Source organism: Ailuropoda melanoleuca, chromosome 1 (assembly GCF_002007445.2).
Source record: "Ailuropoda melanoleuca isolate Jingjing chromosome 1, ASM200744v2, whole genome shotgun sequence".
NCBI classification, from domain to species: domain Eukaryota; kingdom Metazoa; phylum Chordata; class Mammalia; order Carnivora; family Ursidae; genus Ailuropoda; species Ailuropoda melanoleuca.
In genome coordinates this window covers 11,745,991-11,763,935 of record NC_048218.1, presented here as the reverse complement: position 1 = coordinate 11,763,935, position 17,945 = coordinate 11,745,991, and the positions used below count along the sequence as shown (strand labels likewise).

The window sequence follows — 17,945 nt, the reverse complement described above, 5'->3', positions numbered from 1 at the left end:
TGAGATCAAAGTTGCACGCTCTACTGACTGAGCCAGCCAGGCGCCCCTGGAGGATGGTATTTGAATTATTTTTTATTTCCTTAATCACTCCCCCCATTTTCTAATTTGAGCCCATAATATTTTTATTGTTGAAAGCCCCCTTCTAAATGGCCATTTTAAAAAGGAATGAAGAGCAAACCTGATCATTGGGTTCTGATCAAAAACTAGGCTAGGCTGGGGTGCCTGGGTGGCTCAGTTGTTAAGCGCCTGCCTTCGGCTCAGGTCATGATCCCAGGGTCCTGGGATCGAGACCCCCATTGGGGTCCCTGCTCAGCAGGGAGCCTGCTTCTTCCTCTCCCACTCCCCCTGCTGGTGTTCCCTCTCTTGTGTCTTTCTCTGTCTAATAAATAAATAAAATCTTTAAAACAAACAAACAAAAAACCCAGCGTGGGCTCCCTGGGTGCTGTCTGGTGGAGCTTACCGCTCATCAGGAGGCAGGGCTGGGGTGTCTAACAGGTGACTGGAAGTGGCCTCGGGGAGGGACGGTGCAGAGATGCATGGTCCATGAGGTGGCCTTAGGAAGACAGGACCAGAATTCAGCCGGAGTGAGGAAAGGTCTAAAGGAACAATTATCATGCAGCACTTTGGGAGTTTGGGGGTCAAAAGGCAGCTCCAGGACCCCAAACTCTCTCAGGGAGAGGGTGCCCCATCCCCCAGTTGGGAGATACATTCCTGGGGTGGGGGTAGTGTGGGGGGTGACACAGCCAGTTTCACAAGCCCCACCAGAAGCTTCCCAAAGACACTTCTCTTTTCCTTTTTCCTTTACCTGCCATGTTTGTACAAAGGTTTGGTAGCTTTTCTACTTGGTAGAATTTCTGTGGCCCTTTTGAGACACCCAGAACCAGATAGAAGCCTCCAAGAGCAGGAAGAACGTGCATGCCCCATTTGGAGCTGAGCTGGGTGGCACGGATTCATGATGATGTCGCTTGTTCTTTTAAAAAGTTAGACGATCGCTTAGGGTGTGCTCTGTGCAGGAACAGAACTTCCCGGACTCTGCCAGCAGTTCCTCTCCTGACATGAACTTCTGATCGTGTGACTGCTTCCTCAGTCAAGAGGCTTCGAGAGTGACCTTCCCCGAGGAAGTCTGCAGGCCCCACATCGGGTTGGGACAACGGCACACACAGTGGGCCATAAACCAGAGCTCCGTGAGGCCCACAGCGTGACCCCAAATTCCATCCTGCACCAGGAAATCCCACGTTCAGCCAGAGTGTGTGGAAGCAGGAGCGTCCCTCACTCGAAACCAGCCCCCAGCAGGCGCAGACTGTGGAACCTTGACGCTGACCGTGAGGCATGAAGTGGGAAGAATCAGCATCCCCGTGGCCCGACTCCAGCCCCAGTGCTCCCTTCGTCCATAAGGGTAAAGGCAAAGCAGCGCTCGGATGGAGAGAGGGCACCGTCCCTCCACAGGTCCTCATTGACATCGGCCTTGTCTTCTTCGGGAAGTGTCACAAGACTTGCTTCTGGGGGAGAAGGATTAAAACCGGACTAAAACAGTGCCCTCCCTCCAGAGCTCCGGTCCATTCAGGGCGACAGACATATGAGCGGACTGCGCTGACGAGCAGCCCCAAGGGGGATGGGAAAGTGTGGCCAAGGGCAGGGACATCCCGGAGTGGAGACCAAAGCCACTTCTCAGCCTCACTTGGGCCGGGGAGGTTAGGGGACAATCCGAAAGCTGTGTTAACGTAGCTGCTGTTTCAACTGAGAAAAATACAATAAATTATAAATATTTATAAATATTTAAATTTATCATTTAAAAAAATATATTTCTATCCTGCCTTTGTAACTCTGGTATGTGAGGCACATTGAATTTTGGCTCCTGAGGGAAAACTGGCAGGCTGGCTGTCAGCCTCACGGACTAGTATGACCTTCTCAGGAGCTGGGGGGCACCAAGGGCCTGGCCTAAATGTGAGGCTCCCAGGAAGGGGTTTTGGTGACAATAACTTTCCTCTTTCTGTGGAATCAAGGCAGCCCCTCCTTCAAAGAAATGCTCCCTACTTGAAGATTTTTGAAGTAGGCTCCACACCCAGTGTGGGACTCGAACTCACAACCCCGAGATCAAGCATCACATGCTGTACTGACTGAGCCAGCCAGGAGCTCCCCTTACTTGAAGATTTTACTTTAAAAAATATATATAAAAGGTACAGTTTTACAAATTATGTACATGTTATCGTTCTAATACAATTTATGATTTTTAAATTATATGAAATTAATATACTTTATTTAGTAGTTAAAATTATATCTTAACGATGGCAGTAAGTTCTGAGGCATTTTCGGAAATGTAGTTCACTTTGAAAGAAAGAAAAATGCCCGGCGCCTTCTCAGTCAGACGGGGGATTCACACACTCTGAAATTCTCTGTTTTTTCCAAACAAGTTGCTTTAAGCCGGGTAGGTTTCCTATCCTTCTCCTCCATCTCAGCTCAGGGCCAATCTTCCGGCGTAGACAGCTTTGGTGAAACTTTCACAGGCCAAATCAGCTTTGCCAATCATCCATTCGTGACATTTCTTTTCTACCTACGTTCGCCAATTGGGCGGTTCCTATAGCATAAAGCTATAAAATCCTATACTCAACAACGTAAATCATATTTACGTCCCCAGGCAAAATCAAGAGCTATCCTGCTCAAAAACTCCTCAGTTCAATGTACATTGCGTCTAGAAATGCCCAGGGTTTTCCGGCCTGGACACAGTTGCCAGAAAAGGTGGACATCTGCTCCTGTGAGCGGAGTTCATTTTGTGAGGGTCTGGTAGTTAAACTCAAAGCAGCTCTCGGTGTTTTGGTTTTGCTTTGCATATCAATGCCCTTGATTGTTTTATCTTCCTCTCTTTTATTTTACAATGTAAGTGATTTAGTCATACCACAGCATTCTGATCGAAAGGAGTTGAGTGCATTCTGTATTTTGCGAATTTATCACTCAAACCCACAGCGGCTCTGAGCCTATGGGATCCATTCCAGCACAATGCAAATGGGATAACAAGAAACGGGAACCCACAAGAATAATGCTGCTATTGTGTCTGCCCACTGTGTTTGGGGGGAGTGCGGATGGGGGTGAGGTGGAAGGGGGGGCAGTAAGCAGGCAGGGAGGGGGAAGAGGAGGCCCATGGGCATTGGTGACACCATAGTCGTGTCTGCTGTGTCGCTCATACTTGGCTTGGTCTTATTTCCAAAGGATGTTATAGATGAAGGGACAGAACGACGGGCCCCGGTGTGTTCTCACATTCATCAGCCTCATGCTAGTGGTCCCTGGGACACCCGGATCATGGGGGACCTCTCCATGAGCCGAGGGAAAACAGTAGGATGTGTTAGGGACCGTGGGCTGCTGTGCTCAGGAGAGGTGTAAGGGGAAAATAGTGACACAGCTGTGGTTTTGTGGCCACCGAGCAGCATTGCCGCTCAATGCAGCCAACTGTGGGATCAGGGGTTTGGGTAACGGAAGTCGTCCGGGTTTTTTGCTGCTTTTACGTTGTGCATTTCAGGATGATCCTGCCTTGTGGCGGAAACAGGAAGACGGACGAGCCTGTTGTTTTCTTGGTCTGAATGTATAGAATTTCATCTATTCAAAGCAAGGATATAGGCCAGGACTTAGCCCGTGGGAATCTGTTTATCCCCCGGCTTCTGAATCCATCCATGCTGGTGTGACCCGGAATCCTGTGCATGGTCTGACTTTCAGCCAGGACACAACTCCAGACTCCTCCTCTCATCGGTTGGGGCAGTGGTTTTCAGAGGGAGTCAAGCTTCTGTTGTGCTGAAAGCATCTCAGGGGTGGGCTTGGGCACCTCTCCCCTTCAGTGGCAGGTGAACCAGAGAAATCTCAGGACCCACAGGCCCGCAGGTGTGGGCCTTAGGCATGAAACGATCACAGGCTGCCCTGTGCCGGCTCTGGAAGGGCACCTCGGCGAGGCTCAAGGCCGCTGCTCACCAGCCTGCGGCTGAGTATCTACGTCAGGTGTAAGTGGAGGCTTATCTTTAGAGCTAACGCAGACTCTGGGGCAAGCAGGTGGGGTTCTAGATGCTTCGCCTTCAGCAAATGAAACTTTCTGGGCCTTGATTTCCTTATCTGTGAAACAACAACAATCCTAGTTTTTTCCTAATGTGGCTGTTGGGAGGTATACATGAGAAAATATATGGAAAGCACTTAGCGTGGCCCTCTGGGAACTAGTAGGGGACCAAGGCCGGCTACCATTACTATGACATCTCGTACCAAACTTTCCCCAGGAGTCCCACCATCTCTCTCCTTGAACTCGGGCCAGTTGCCAAGGAACGAGGTAATCTGGTGGCAGAAATACTGCCCAGGGTTTCAGTCTGCTAGTCCAAAGGGTTTTAGATGGTGTCAAATTTTATTACTGGCATTCCTGTCTCCATGAAATAACCACGTGAGAACACAAGTTACGTGAAAGGACAAAACAACGGGCCGAGACTAGCACCGCACAGACAATAGGCACTTCGCTTCCTTTGGATAGTGATCCGAAGATGGGTTTGAAAAAACGAGAAAGTAACGGCAAGATCACGATCATAGGCTGGTCTGTAACCTCCCATCAGCCCAGGTGACTTGCAGGATAAACTGATTCCTGAGCAAGTCTGGGGTGGGGGTAGGGGTGGCCCCTTGACTCCTCCCTCACAAGCGATGTGACCAAGGATGGCTCAGGTGGCTGCGTCAGATCACATCCAGCCTCCGCAGTGGGTGATGCACAGGGAGTTAACCCACAGCCACGCGGTGGGCACAGAGAGGGCACCAGTGACTGTCAGCCCCCTTTTCTTTTGGGCGACTGCAAAGGGGCTGCTCTGAGCAGTGAGCCTGGGGGTGTTGAAGCAGAAAGGAGCAGAGAGGACTGTTTTTTACGTGAGTATCCAATACAGAAGTGGAGTGTGATGTAGAAATCCACTGATTTTTTTTTTAAGATTTTATTTGTCAGAGAGAGCGAGTACAAGCGGGGGTGGGGGGCAGGGGGAGAGGGAGAAACAGACTCCCCGTTGAGCAGGGAGCCCGATGTTGGCCTCGATCCCAGCACCCTGGGATCACGACCTGAGCCGAAGGCAGATGCTTCACCAACTGAGCCACCCAGGTGCCCCAAATCTAGTGATTTCTATACCCAAAAGTGAGTGACCCTCTAGCTAATAACTTTGGATTATATGAAGCCATAGGGTAACTATCGTGGCCACTGAAGCATTCTATCCCATTCAGCCAATAACAATTCCTAATGATACAGAAAGTTCTTAAAAACTGTGACTGCATGGCTTGGTAACATTTTTTTGCAAGTCCGGCACGGATGTGAGGCACATAAGCTATACCCTGTCAAAGGCAGGATTCTCCTCAAAATCATAGGGTCTTATTGCCAACTTCACCGAATCAAGTACAAACACTCTTCATGGAGACATTTAAAATTACAATCCAAGTCAAAAGGAAAATAGATGCAGATTTGATTTTACAGAATTTGTCAATCAACCAGAAGAGTATGGTGAAATCAAGACGTATGGTGGGCTGCAGCCCACTTTTGGGAACATTGCTTTGGGAATAGCAGGAACCCCAGAAGCCAGCTGGGGGGCAGCGACTCTAGGTAACTGGAGATGGTGGCAGGGGGTGGAGGGGAGGTAGGGAGGCTGAAGGTTTGGGGAGAAGAACCTTTGTGGAGTGCTCGAGGTCCTTTCTGGTCTTGAGAGGCCAGTCTCTGCCAAGGACCCGAGTCCTCCCCTCCAGGCAGGGGGCAGCGTCTTGGCGAATCTTGCTGCTGGAGATGGGCAGAGGGGGGCAGTGGCCGGCCCTGCGCCCCGGGAAGCCTGCCCCTCAGCAGGTACAGCACGCCCACTGGCCGCTTGCTGCCAGAGCTCCCTCCCTGTGGCTGCGGGGGGCACAGCAGGGCCGGGCAGGGCGAGTCCCCCTCCCTTCGCTCTCAGGGCCAGCACACTGCATGTGCTCCAACTAGGGGCACAGCATTCTACAGACCGAAAGCCACGCAGGCGGGATTTCGAGGCCACTCTGGCAGCCCAGGCAGTCTGGGAGAGGAACTGAGCCCGAAAGCCAGGGTCTGTGGGGATGATGGGAGGGGGTTTCAAACCAAAGCTGTCCTAGAAAACCAGTCTGGATGACGGGTGGCCACTGCGCCCGACGCCATCGTCAGCCTCGGGGGAAGCCTAGCACCCCGACAGCGGCAGGCCCAGCCCATGAGGGACAACCGTCTGTTACCAGGGCCTGCATTCGTTTGCAGGAAAAGCCCAGAAATTACAGAAGAACTGATTCGGTTTCCAGGTTAGACAAGCTTGCTAGCCGGCCGCCACCACGGGTGTAGCCTGTAGGCAGAGAAAGCAAGGCCAGTGAGGCAGCGGCCAGGAGGCAAACTTGACCTGGGAGGCTGGGCGATCACAGACGCGGCGGACGGAAGGAGGGCGGTGGGCAGCGGGCGGCCTCGAGCGGCCTCTAGCGGCCGAGCGTCGCGGTGCACACAGGACTCGCGGGGAGAAGAGGCCCTTCCATTTCCTCCACGCAGCCTCCACCGCAGCCTCCACCGCAGCCGCGACGGTGAGAACAGAAAACAAAGAAATCCGGAAGAAGACAATGTCACTCCATCTCTAGTACTCTGTCAGAGAAAAACCTCAGACACTAAACAGTTGTTCTGAAATAAAAATCACTGATTCTTTCGAGGATGTATTTATTAAGTTCTAAAACCTTGAATGATTTTTCTTTTAAACATTCAAACTGAAAGAAAACCCAGGAAAACTAGAACTTCAACATCTTTCACAGAGGGCCGCAGGCGCCCTTACTGTTACTACTACTGATCTTTTAAATTTGTACTATTTGCCTAAGGAAAGGCGAGCTGGTATTTCTGGCAGCATCGTCAGCCGGCGAACTTCATCTTGGCCTCCACTTGATGTCTTTTACTCCGTGGAAATGTCTCTTCAAAGCGGTGTTATCTGCCCACGGAGAATTTAAACAGGAGTCGTCGTCATTTTCTTCCAATCTCTGGAAATAAAAATGTTGCGCTGGAAGGCATTTCTGGGAAGTGTTTTGCCACATCAACAGACACAGAAAAAACCTGTGTCCAAACTCCCGCTCCCCGCCTCCCCGCGAGGATGCTTCCAGACTCAGATGCAGGTGGGACAGCGGGCAGGGTCCCTGTGGCCCAGGAGAGGCGGGAGCTGCAGCAAGGCCCCCTCCCTGCATCCAGCAGAGCTCGCCACCCCCCAAACTGCCCGGTGCGCTCGGGTGGGGCAAGGGGGCGAATGCGGAAAACCTTCTGTCGACCGGGTACCTTGAGCTCCTCTTGTCTTCTGTGATAATACAGCATCAGCTGTTTCTGCTCCTCGCTGCTGATCACTGGCTCCCGGGCTGGCGCTCCCTGTCCCCTCTGAAGAGACGCAGGCAGAGCAGAATGGATGACAGCCTTCTTCCACGGGCAGTCCAGGAGGTGACACTCAATGTCTCCAACTGCCTTTGCCCACAGCTACTCAGGTGACCCATTCTGATCATCACGGGAAGGCCTGGACTCCAGCAGCCCCTCCCCCGGGGCCCTCACGGGGGCCGGAGACCAGGGGCCGGACAGTGCCATCTGTCATGGCCGTTCCCCCGTCAGCCACTGCAGGGCCAGGGTGGAAGGGAGGGAGACCATCACGGAGGGCGCTGTTTCCCCGAGATCACAGAGAAAGGACTGTGACAGAGCCTGCGACCAGAGCGCCTGGCGGAGAAACAGCTCTTTGCTACCTCTGTCCGTAAAGGCTTCTGGTACATCCCCCTCGTTTAGAGTATCAGTACCTTGAAAACTTGAAATCAGGGCTCTGGGCTATAGTTTTCATTTCAAGAAACATTTTTAGTTACTTGTAGCCCATTCCTAAAGTTGAAATTAATACGGCATTTCTACCCCCCCCATTAAAACAAACTCCAGACAGTGTCAATCAAGCCATACATTCGTCCAGTGTTTTCAGTGCATAAAGAGGATGGTTTTATTTTAAGCCTGGACTACTGGGATTTAAGTATTTGCAATGAGAAGGGTATATCAGATTTATTCTCAATTTTTATCGGTTGGAAAATAATAACAAAAAATTGTGTCACGTTAAAGCAAAACTACTTACTTGCTGAATCTTGACGATAATTTTGGTTTTTTCATTTTTGCCCACATAGTCTGAAAGCTTCTTTGTCCTTCTCAGCTCCTTGGCTGCCCACCACAGTTGGGCCTCTGATTCTTCAATGACACTCAGTCCTGCCTGGGGCCGCAGTAGAACCAGCTCTAAGGTTTATCAGGACACTGCCCCCAGTGTGTGACCACCCCCCCNGGGAAGAACCAACCCCTCCACCGAGTTAAAGACCTTGTTCATTTTTTTTTTTTAAGAGAGAAAGAAAGAGAGAATGAGGGAGAGACAAGCCCAAGCAGGCTCCACACTGAGCGGAGCCTGACGCGGGGCTTGATCTCATGACCCTGAGGTTCATGACCTGAGCCAAAATCAAGAGTCAAACACTTAACCACCGGGGTCACCCAGGCGCTCCACCCTTGCTCGCTTCAGTGCCTTTCCTATTGTTTTCAACTCATGCCCCGACTCAGTTAACTTGTTCTGGGAAGTGGGGAGTATCTGATCTCATCTGGACCCTTCTCTATAAGGTCCTTCTCAGGTGGAATTTCAGGATCCTGCCAGGAAGGAACACTGGAGTCCTGCTGGGTTTTAAATACATGCATCGGGAGGCTCTTTGCTTCTGCATATCCCACCTATTTCACATGGCTCAGATCCACGGTACTGCCCAAGAGGATAAGGAATAAATGAGAAAAACAAGGGAAAATGGAACATAAAGGCAGGAAAATAACAGGAAGCAAAAGGTAAAGCTAGAACACAAAATTCCATGCAAAGTGACCAATACATTTTGGGTAGAAACAGGCACAAATGAGGTTCCTGGCCTCCCAGCGGCCAAAGAAAATGGGAATGTTTTCAGTTCCTCCTGATAGGCAGCCTCACAGCCTTCCTGCCTGCCCTTCTGTGGGCCCTCACCCAGGAGCGCTACCCCGGAGTCCTCCCCTAAGCTGAGTATGGGGCAAAGCGCTCCAGCCAGAGGCGGACCCACCTTACAGAATGCCTGAGAGCCGCATACCTGAGTTCCTGACAAATCTTCTTTATTTTCAAATTCCATCCGGATGGGGTCATAGGGCGGCAGCCCCATGGGATACACAATCATCACTGCACCTCGGAGCTGGTCCAAGGCATCTTTCACCATCTCCATGGTAACGCAGACTCCGGCTTCCGCTTGTTTCTGAAAGGACAAGGCCTGGCATCACTATTTAAGGTAGGGCTAATCCATTCTGTACATATTCATCAAGTTCTTGAACAAGCCGCTTGCCAGGTACTGCCAGCAAAACAAAAGGGACTCTGAGAGCGCTCGCTACCAAAGCCACTCCGTCTACACCACGGCCTAGACCACGAGGCAGACTATGAGCGGGGCTGGGAGGACACTGGGCAGCACAGACTGAGGGGATCAGGCCACATCTGGGAGGAAGGTGGCCCAGGGGGGTACGGGACAGGGTGGAGGCAGGGACAGGGTGCTCCAGGACCAGCAGAAGCAAAGAGCAGTGGGTAAGCACAGTGGGTTGCTCTGCTGGGGTAGGCGGGGGAGCTGGGCTCGCGCTGGAAGGGCCACAGAGGCCAGGGACAGCTCCCCTGGGGAGGAGGGGCAGTGCCAGGAGTCTAACCTTGTAGTAGGAGAGGAACACCCCCCCACCAGGGGGAAGAGCAGGAGGCAGGCTCAGAGGAGCACAGAGGGAGGAAGAAGTGAGACAGTGAGGAATACATCTGCTTTTTGTTCCTGGCACAGCGCTTTGAAATCCCCAGGAATTTCCTGAGTGGTAGGATTGTCTGTTGTTATTCATAATGAGCCCCTTTGGATCGCACCAGAGTTTATGCTAACGAGGTGACCCACATGGGACCTTGTGTCAAGGGAGAGGCTGGCCACTCCAGGGAGACCAAGCTGGGATTAGAGGGTTGGAACTTCCAGACCTAACTCCCATAGTCGCCCCCAGGGGAAGGCAGGGGGCTGGAGAGGGGTTAAATCACGTGGCCAATACGCTCACTCCGCCCACGTACTGAAAGCCCAATAAAAATGCCAGGTAGTGAAGCTCAGTGGGGCTTCCTGGTTGGACATGTGGACGTTCGGAGGTGGGGGCCTGGAATCCCAGGCAGAGCGCATGGCACTCTGTGAGCTGCCCCTACCCCAGGCTCCACCTGGTGGTTTCTGGGTTGTATCCTTTGTAACAAAACTATAATAGTAAACACAGCACTTGCACTGTGTTCTATGAGTTGTTCTAGCAAATTGATGAACCTGGAGGGGGGTCGTGGGAACCTCCAAATTTAGAGCCAGGACAGAAGAAGCGTGGGTGACCTGGTGTTTGAAGTAAGGGGAGGGGGTCCTTGCCAGGGTCTTGTCCTTTCACTTGCAGGGACTGCGCCAATCCCAAGTAGTTGGTGTCAAACTTGAACTCAGCCTACCCTGTTGGGGTCTGAAAGGCCTGAACTAAAGCAGTGGCTGAGGCATGGAAGGAGGAGTGGGGTCGGAGAGGCATCGTGGGACAGATGGTACAGGACCCAAGCTGAGGCTCAGGGGTGGCAGCAGGGAGGGCTGCAGCCTGTGTAATCGAGGCACCGGGGGCTCAGCTGACACAAAGTCTACAAGAAGTGCTTCTTCTTGGGTCCAGAGCACAGGGAGAGGAGCAAGGAATCAGTGAGCTCTCAGGTCCAGGAAAGCTGGGACTGAAGTCCCGGCTGGCAGGCTTTCGGGTAAACCATCTAGGAACCAGGCGGAAACTCAGGTGCAAAGGCAGGTGTCAGGCCAGGAGGCAGATCTGAGTTACCTGCAGAGGTAAGTGTGCATCTGGCAGCGGAGGGAAACCACGGGCGGAAGAGCAGAAGAGAGAAAGCACTCTGATAACCAGCAAATGTGAGAGCAAGTGCAAGGGTGCTCAGGGAGCTGGGAGGGAACGGGAAGGCAGAAGGAGCCCCCATGGGCTCCAAGGCCAGAGTCAGACAGGAAAAGCCTCAGATCAGTGGATGAGGGGGTCACTGGCGGCCCCAAGACGGCGGTCACTGTTCAGGGAACGAAACAGAGACGGGGTCCTGAGAAAGCCGGGCAGATCGGAGCCATGCACACACACAGCACCGCAGCTTTGGGAAGCTTACTGGGAGGGAAAGGCGGGCGGCAGGGTGCAGTGAGGGTGAGGTTGCGGAGCACTGATTTCCGGGGAAGGAGAGAGGCCTGAGTGCGTTAACAGGGTAGATGCAGCCCATGGGAGGGGAGAGACTGGGCATTACCCCCGTCTTGGGTTTCCAGAAGGGGAGCCCAGACAGGCTGCCGTGGGAGCAGCAGCAGAAATGGGAGAGAGCCGGTGGGGAGGGGCGAGAGATGCGGGTCATTCCAATCTCCAGGGACAGAGAACAGGGCTCCTGCCACACAGCCCTGACCTCTCTGCCAAGCAGCGAGCGAAGCTGCCCACAGGGAGGGAGAGGGGGCAGGACACAGGCCATTCGGAGCCTCAGAGCCCAGGGCCTGTTGCCCCGGAGAGCTGGCTGGGGCCCAGCTGGGCAAGGAGGTGGGTTAGAGAAGTGGGGTTAGAGGGGCCCCACGGCAGGGCAGGATGGAAGGTCCTGCGCTAAGGGGGGCATGTCAGGGCTCACATCTGCGCTGGGGCCGTTCTGGGTAACAGCGTTATAGTGTGGCCGAGTGGTAGATGAGTAAGACGGAGAGAGGAGAAAATCCTTGCTTCTGAGAAAATGCAGGCGTCCTGTGGCGTGGACACCCAGGTCCCAGAGAGGGGGGAGGAGGACAGGCGGGATCTGTGGCCTGAGGGAGGAAGGCGGACCGTCTACTCGACGCCCAGAGTGCAACTCTCGAAAGCTAGGTTGTCATCTGTGAAGTGGAGGAGATAGTCCTCCCTCACCGACTCCGGGGGGCTCATGAGACTGCTTCCTGACGCAAATCCCCACAAAACATATCAGGTTTTCCCATGAGAGACGTATGCTGAAGGAACGGGGAGCTGAGCTCTCAGATGCGGGCTCACATGAGGGAAGGCTTCTGCTGGGAGGGTGTCACCGCGCCACCAACAGTAATTGGTGGGGGCCAGAGTCATTTTCTGTAAAAGCTCCTCCAAAGGCCAAGGGCAGTGAACCCTGGCCAGGGAACATGTCCGGGTGACAGAGCAACTTTGGTGTGGCCTCAGGACAACAGACACCCCAATGATCTCTCGCTCTCAGCAGAGGGGTGTCCCAGGGAAAGGGGCTGCGGAGACACAGTCATCTCACTCCCAAGGATCCACCTTGTCCGGACGTTCCACCATCTTTCACTCTCCCCTAACGGACCTCCTACCACGGGACCCGAACCTTCTCCTGCTTGCCCCACAGTGTTCCGACCCACAATGCCAACTGCCCCACAGGGCAGGGTCTGGTGACGGGACAGTGACCCGCACTGCATGTCTGGTGGCAGCGTGGAACGGGCCCTGGGCGGGAAGTCAGGCCTGCCGCTCAGGGCTCTGCACCTTGGGCCAATCACGGCAGCAGAGGACGGGGACCCCCGCGCAACCGCTCGGTAAACCAGGAGAGAATTACATAAACACACCCACAGGCAAAGGGAAGAGGGGGACAAGCAAGCAGAACACAGCATGGGGAGTGAAGGGTGCAGAGCCGTGCCCAGGCTACTGTTTTCCTAACTCGTCCTGACTGCTGCTAGTTTGACTAGGTGTTAATAGTTATTATTATTATTATTATTATTAGCAAAACAAAAAAAAAATGCTCTGGGGTCAAATGCATTTTGGCAACACTGGACTAAACCAAAACCTTCCTTGTAGGACTTCACAGAGCCTTTGCTGTATTAACAGGCACGGAAGGGCAGTCTTTCCTGAAGGACTTAAAAAGGATTAGTTAAGAGCCTGCAGAATTTGGGACACAGTGGTTTAGAAGTAGCAGTTTTGCCCAGGGAACCGGGAGGAGCAGAACCAACCTCCCCAGCGCCCCCACCCCTGCACAAAGAGCTATCCACTGTGAAGGCCTTGGGGGGGAGGGGGTGAGAACAACCACCAGTGGCAACACATAAATAAAGCAACTGATCGAAAACCCAACTCCTCAAACAGCTTAAATCCGTTTCCTCCAGATTCACGGTATCTGCCGGTGGTAGGACTTAGGCTTCTCTGTCTAGGAAATAGTTTTTGTATTATCACGACGATCACAAAGAAGTAACTCGTATCAGCACGTACTAGGTCAATCAAATACCCACAGAGCTAATTGAGGGCCACGATGTTTATGTGTCACTTTGCTAAGCTCCTCCAACATGGCCCAGGTGCCGGCTCCCAGTCGTACCACACACAGTGTGACCTGCGGTCCGGCGCGAGCGGCAGTCACACAGGCCGGACACAGTCTCCGTCTGACCTGTGCAAACTGGGGGGACGCGGTCTCCCTTATGGAAAGGAAAAGCAAGGGGCCACCCCAAGCATGCTGCTCTCCCTTGACTCAGGAAAGCTAAACAAAAAAGAAAAGGCCGGGAAGCCAGACATGGAGTTTGTATTTCAAAGGACAGGCTTTAGGGCATCGTTTCAAAAGCTAACCTTTGATATTATTGCTTTGGCCTCTTCTATAGTCTTCTTTAAAACTTGCTTCATTTTTTCATCTGGAGCTATGAAAATAAAACAGGGAAGAGGGAGAGACACGGCCACGTTTAAAATTCTTCTTCAATGTCCTAACCCCCCTCCTGGCTAAGTCGGAAGATGAGAGAAGGACCCGCGTGGAACCCAGGCGAGGGACACGGGAGAGCTGACTGTGAGAAGTCAGGTAAGACTCTCTCAAAGCTTAACTTCTTCCTGAAGAGAAGTATGGCTTAGACACTGAAAATGCTAGAAACATAAAGCTGTGTTAGAACAGCAGTGGCTAATTTAAGACAATACCAGTTTAAAGATGAATCACGAACCATTAACTGGTTCTTATGAGATACTATTATTTTTCTCATTGATGCAGTTCCTTCTAAAAAGCAAAGAACCTCTCCAAATTGACAATGAGTCTATGTATGAAAAGATGTGGAAGACAGCCAGCCATTTTCCAGGCTAAAACTCAATGGAAATACTACTAAAAATTCCTATTACTTTCAAAAATATTTTTTAAGTCTGTGAAGTCCTCGTAGGGACACTTTTGTATTTCTCTTCCTCCTAACAGCGTTTTAGGGGTACAGCAGATACTTAGGTGTTTGTTCAGTGATCAATTAAGAGTCTTTTAAATGGAGCTTTTTCTGCAGATTAAAGGGATAAGCTATCAGAATGGGTTACCATCTATTCTTCTTGAAATTCCACCCGATCAAGCATACACTAAAGGGGGAATACTCAGAATGCTCTGACATGTACTGGGGGCACAAAGAGGCATGCCCTCCATTCACGTGGCGACCCGTGGGCCGACATTAATCTCCTTCTTTCTCACGGAATCTCGACATAAACCCCAGCACTTGCACACCGTAACAGAACAGAACCTTCAATGCATTTGCAAAGAAGACAGACGCTTCCTCTACCCACCCAGTTCATTCTGGATTTGCACTGCACCCCAGGGAGTTAGTAACACAGTGCAGCATCGCACTGCTTCGCACAGAAAACCGAGGGCACTGTTTTCACGTAAGGGGCCTCTTGCGTACGTGCTGCTGTACCCAGGCGTGCACACAGAAGACGCAGGCTGGATTACCTTGCCCGTTCCTTCGGCCAATGTCATCCTTTTTAAATACTGAGCCCCCACTGGGTACACACTTTTCACCCCATTCGTCCCTCAATTTCAGTTCTTCAATCTGGTCATCGGTCAGTCCTTGCATATTAGGAGGGAGAAATACGCCATGTTCTGCTAATTCTTCCATTTCTTAAAAATAAGAGAAAGTTAGACAACATGGATCATGACCATCATCGCAACACTTTCTACCTCATTGAAACGTAAGCTCCCTAGAGCTCAGGGGTCTTGCCCATCGGCTTCCTGTTTTATTTACCAAACACTTAGATGCCCTTGGTTTGTGCTGGGTCTGTCCTTGACCTTTGACAAATGGTCCCGGACATGTCCTACGTTAACAGCAGCACCGAGAATTTAGGAACTCACCAGGGTCCCAGGCAGCAGTGCTGTGATCCTTACTCTGATCCTGTGCTGTGGTGTACTTCCTGGCCCTCAGGAAGCACAAATTAAAATTCACTGACATTCTGAATACATATCCACAAAGGGCGTTACAATTTCCAAGTGTGTTCACGCAGATGATTTAGGTTCATCTTGTGAGGTAGGTGAGAGAGAATCAACATCCTCGTCTTCCCTAACTTACAGCTCTTATCATCTGAAGCTTGCTCAGCCTTGCTACTTTGAATACCTACTTTATAAATAATTTGGATAAATCTGATCAGTGGGGAGGACTTAAGGTAGTTCATGCCCTTCCAAAGTGGCAGAGATGGGACAAGACTTTGGTTTTCTAGTATCCTGTTCACTATTCAAAAGCATGGCTTTGTATTTTTCCTGTCCCACATATATTTACTCCAAAACGAATCCACATTTTAAACATGCAAAATTGTTTGCCCTTCCTTCCTTCCTCTGGAAGAGCACACAGGTCTAGGTCTTCCCACAGCACTGTAGGAAGACACCAGGTGGCCCATAATGATAAAATACTACAAAACAAATAGTGTAACTTCATGGGGTCTTTATTGTCTCTCCCCGTACCAGACTCTAAGTATGTGGGGGAAGGGGCTGGTCTCAGTCATCCTTGTCTCTGGCAGGCATAGCACTGGGGCCTGCCTGAATCACAGTTCAACCGGGGCTACAGAACACATGAATAGTCACTAACATGACTATTAACATTTGGCACCACGTTTTCAATGAATAATTTTATAGAAAAATAAATTGGAGTCCCTTTTCTCCCCAGTGCTTTAATTAAAAAAAAAAATGTAATACTGACCCTGTTTTGGAATCAGTAAATTTTACTAAGAAGCTGTATGTCTGCCTCATAAAGGTAGAAACCATGACCCTTATGGAGTTGTCCATGGCACAAAAATCACATATTATAATTCTAGAAACACTCAATAACATTCTAGACCACATCCAGAGTATCCTCATGTCAACTACTGTGCTGTCTAATGTGTTAGCTACTAGCCACACTTGACTCTTTACATTAAAATGAAATACAATTGGGGCGCCTCTGTGGGTCGGTTGGTTGGGCATCTGCCTTCAGCTCAGGTCATGATCCCAGAGGCATGGGATGGAGCCCCCCCCCATCGGGCTCCCTGCTCAGCTGAGAGTCTGCTCCTCCCTTTCTCTCTCCCTCTGCCCCTCCCTCTGCTCATGCTTTCTCTCTCTCTCAAATAAATAAAATCTTAAAAAAATACAATTAAAAACGCAGTTCCTGGGTAGTGTTCAGCTAGTGGGTGCCTTTCTGGACACACAAATAGGGAACACCTCCCTCCCTGCGGAAAGTCGATGGATAGCGCTGCTCTAGATCGTTGACATAAGTGACCAAATGCTGTAATACAAGAAAAAGGCTTTATTTCCTGGAGAAGGGCAAGGAACAAGAAAACACTCTGCGGGTCCTCCCACCCTCGGGGCACCGTTCTAAGTCAGGTGCTCCCCCCTAGAAGTGAATTCACCTTTTTTTTTTTTTTTTTAAGTAGGCTCCACGCCTAGCATGGAGCCCAGTGCGGGGCTTGAACTCACAACCCTGAGATCAAGACCTGGGCTGAGATCAAGTGGGACGATTAACCAACGCAGACACACAGGCGCCCCTGAATTCACCTTCTGAAAAGGGCCAGGGGTCCCATCTCTCCCACCTGCGCAAATGCCACTACACCTGCTCTGCGGCCCAGTGTTGCGGCGCCCGCGGATTATTCCCTCTCCTGGGCTGTTTCACACCGGGCCCCGCGGCGCTGCGGCCGGCCCTTAGCCTCGCCCACCCGCCAGGTGCCGGCGTCTCCACGCGCTCCGCTGGCTCTTCAGAGGAACCCCGGTGTCCCCTTCCAAGCCCGCCAGCCGCACGTCTTTGCAAATCTTAGAAAACTTAACCCCCACCCCCCTCCTCCCCGCCCAGCCGGCCCGAGAAAGTCTTGCGGCTCCCGCCCCACTTCCCCATCCCGGATGACCCGTTCCCACTGCCCTCCAGGGCCCGCCCCGGCTCGGACTCCATGGTCCCAGCCGTAGACTCGCCGAGCCGCACCTGAGCAGACGCGCTGCACCTTGAGCCGCGCGTTGTAGACCCGAGCCACCTGCACCGTGAGCTCCTCCAGCTCCGTGCTCCCCGGCGCCTGCAGCAGGAACTGGCTCTCGTCGCCCCGTTTCACGTGCAGCAAAACCATGGCGGCCCCGGAGACCCCGCCGAGGCGGCGAGGAGGCCCGGGAGGCGCGGCCCGCAATAAGCCGAGGGCGAGCGGTGACCACGGACTAACTGCTGCTTAGAGTCGGAGCTCCCCGCTCCGGCGCAAGAGATGCAGGGACGGGGGAGGCCGGCACTCGGCCCGGAAGTGGCTGTTGCCAGGAGCAACAAAGAAACACAGAGGCCACCAGCTCCACTCAGAAGCTAAGGTGGTTAGGCCACAGCGCGAGAGGCCCGGCAATACGCTCCCGGAAGCAGGCGCTGCCGGGCAACGATCCACACAGTCCAAGGGGGCCGCTGTCCACGCCGGCAGCCCGCTCCCGGAAGTGCCTGTTGTCTGGGCGACCGCCCAACACAGCCCAAGCCGCCGGAGGGGAGCGCGGGACGCCCCGTCGACTCGCCTGGGCCCGAGGTTTCCCCAGAGAGATGGGGGGGGGTGGGAGGAGGCTGTTAGGTCGGGATTGGGTGGGGCGGTGGGCACCTCCGGGCCCCGAGCCCCGCAGCAGGTCCCCCACCGCCTCTCCGAGTGTCAGCGGCGTTTCCGCCGCCACCACTCACCACTTCCGGAAGTGCTTCCCGCTGTTTCCGGTCTGGAGAAG

General features: G+C 52.5%; 1 protein-coding gene across 2 annotated transcripts; it reads right to left on the bottom strand.

Moving 5' to 3' along the window:
* Positions 1-6,662: 6,662 nt before the first annotated feature.
* On the bottom strand, positions 6,663-17,844 carry CFAP298 (cilia and flagella associated protein 298). Of its 2 annotated transcripts, XM_002919581.4 has the most exons (7): positions 17,191-17,835; positions 14,706-14,873; positions 13,592-13,659; positions 9,103-9,261; positions 8,097-8,228; positions 7,280-7,375; positions 6,663-6,990 (listed from the first exon to the last, which is right to left on the bottom strand). In XM_002919581.4, the coding sequence occupies exons 1-7, from the start codon at positions 17,327-17,329 to the stop codon at positions 6,880-6,882; spliced, it is 873 nt and encodes a 290-aa protein (XP_002919627.1). In that variant the 5' UTR covers positions 17,330-17,835; the 3' UTR covers positions 6,663-6,879. The 2 variants fall into 2 exon arrangements, with proteins under 2 accessions (XP_002919627.1, XP_019655607.1); XM_019800048.2 differs by lacking the exon at positions 14,706-14,873 and having other exon boundaries at positions 17,191-17,844.
* Positions 17,845-17,945: the final 101 nt, after the last annotated feature.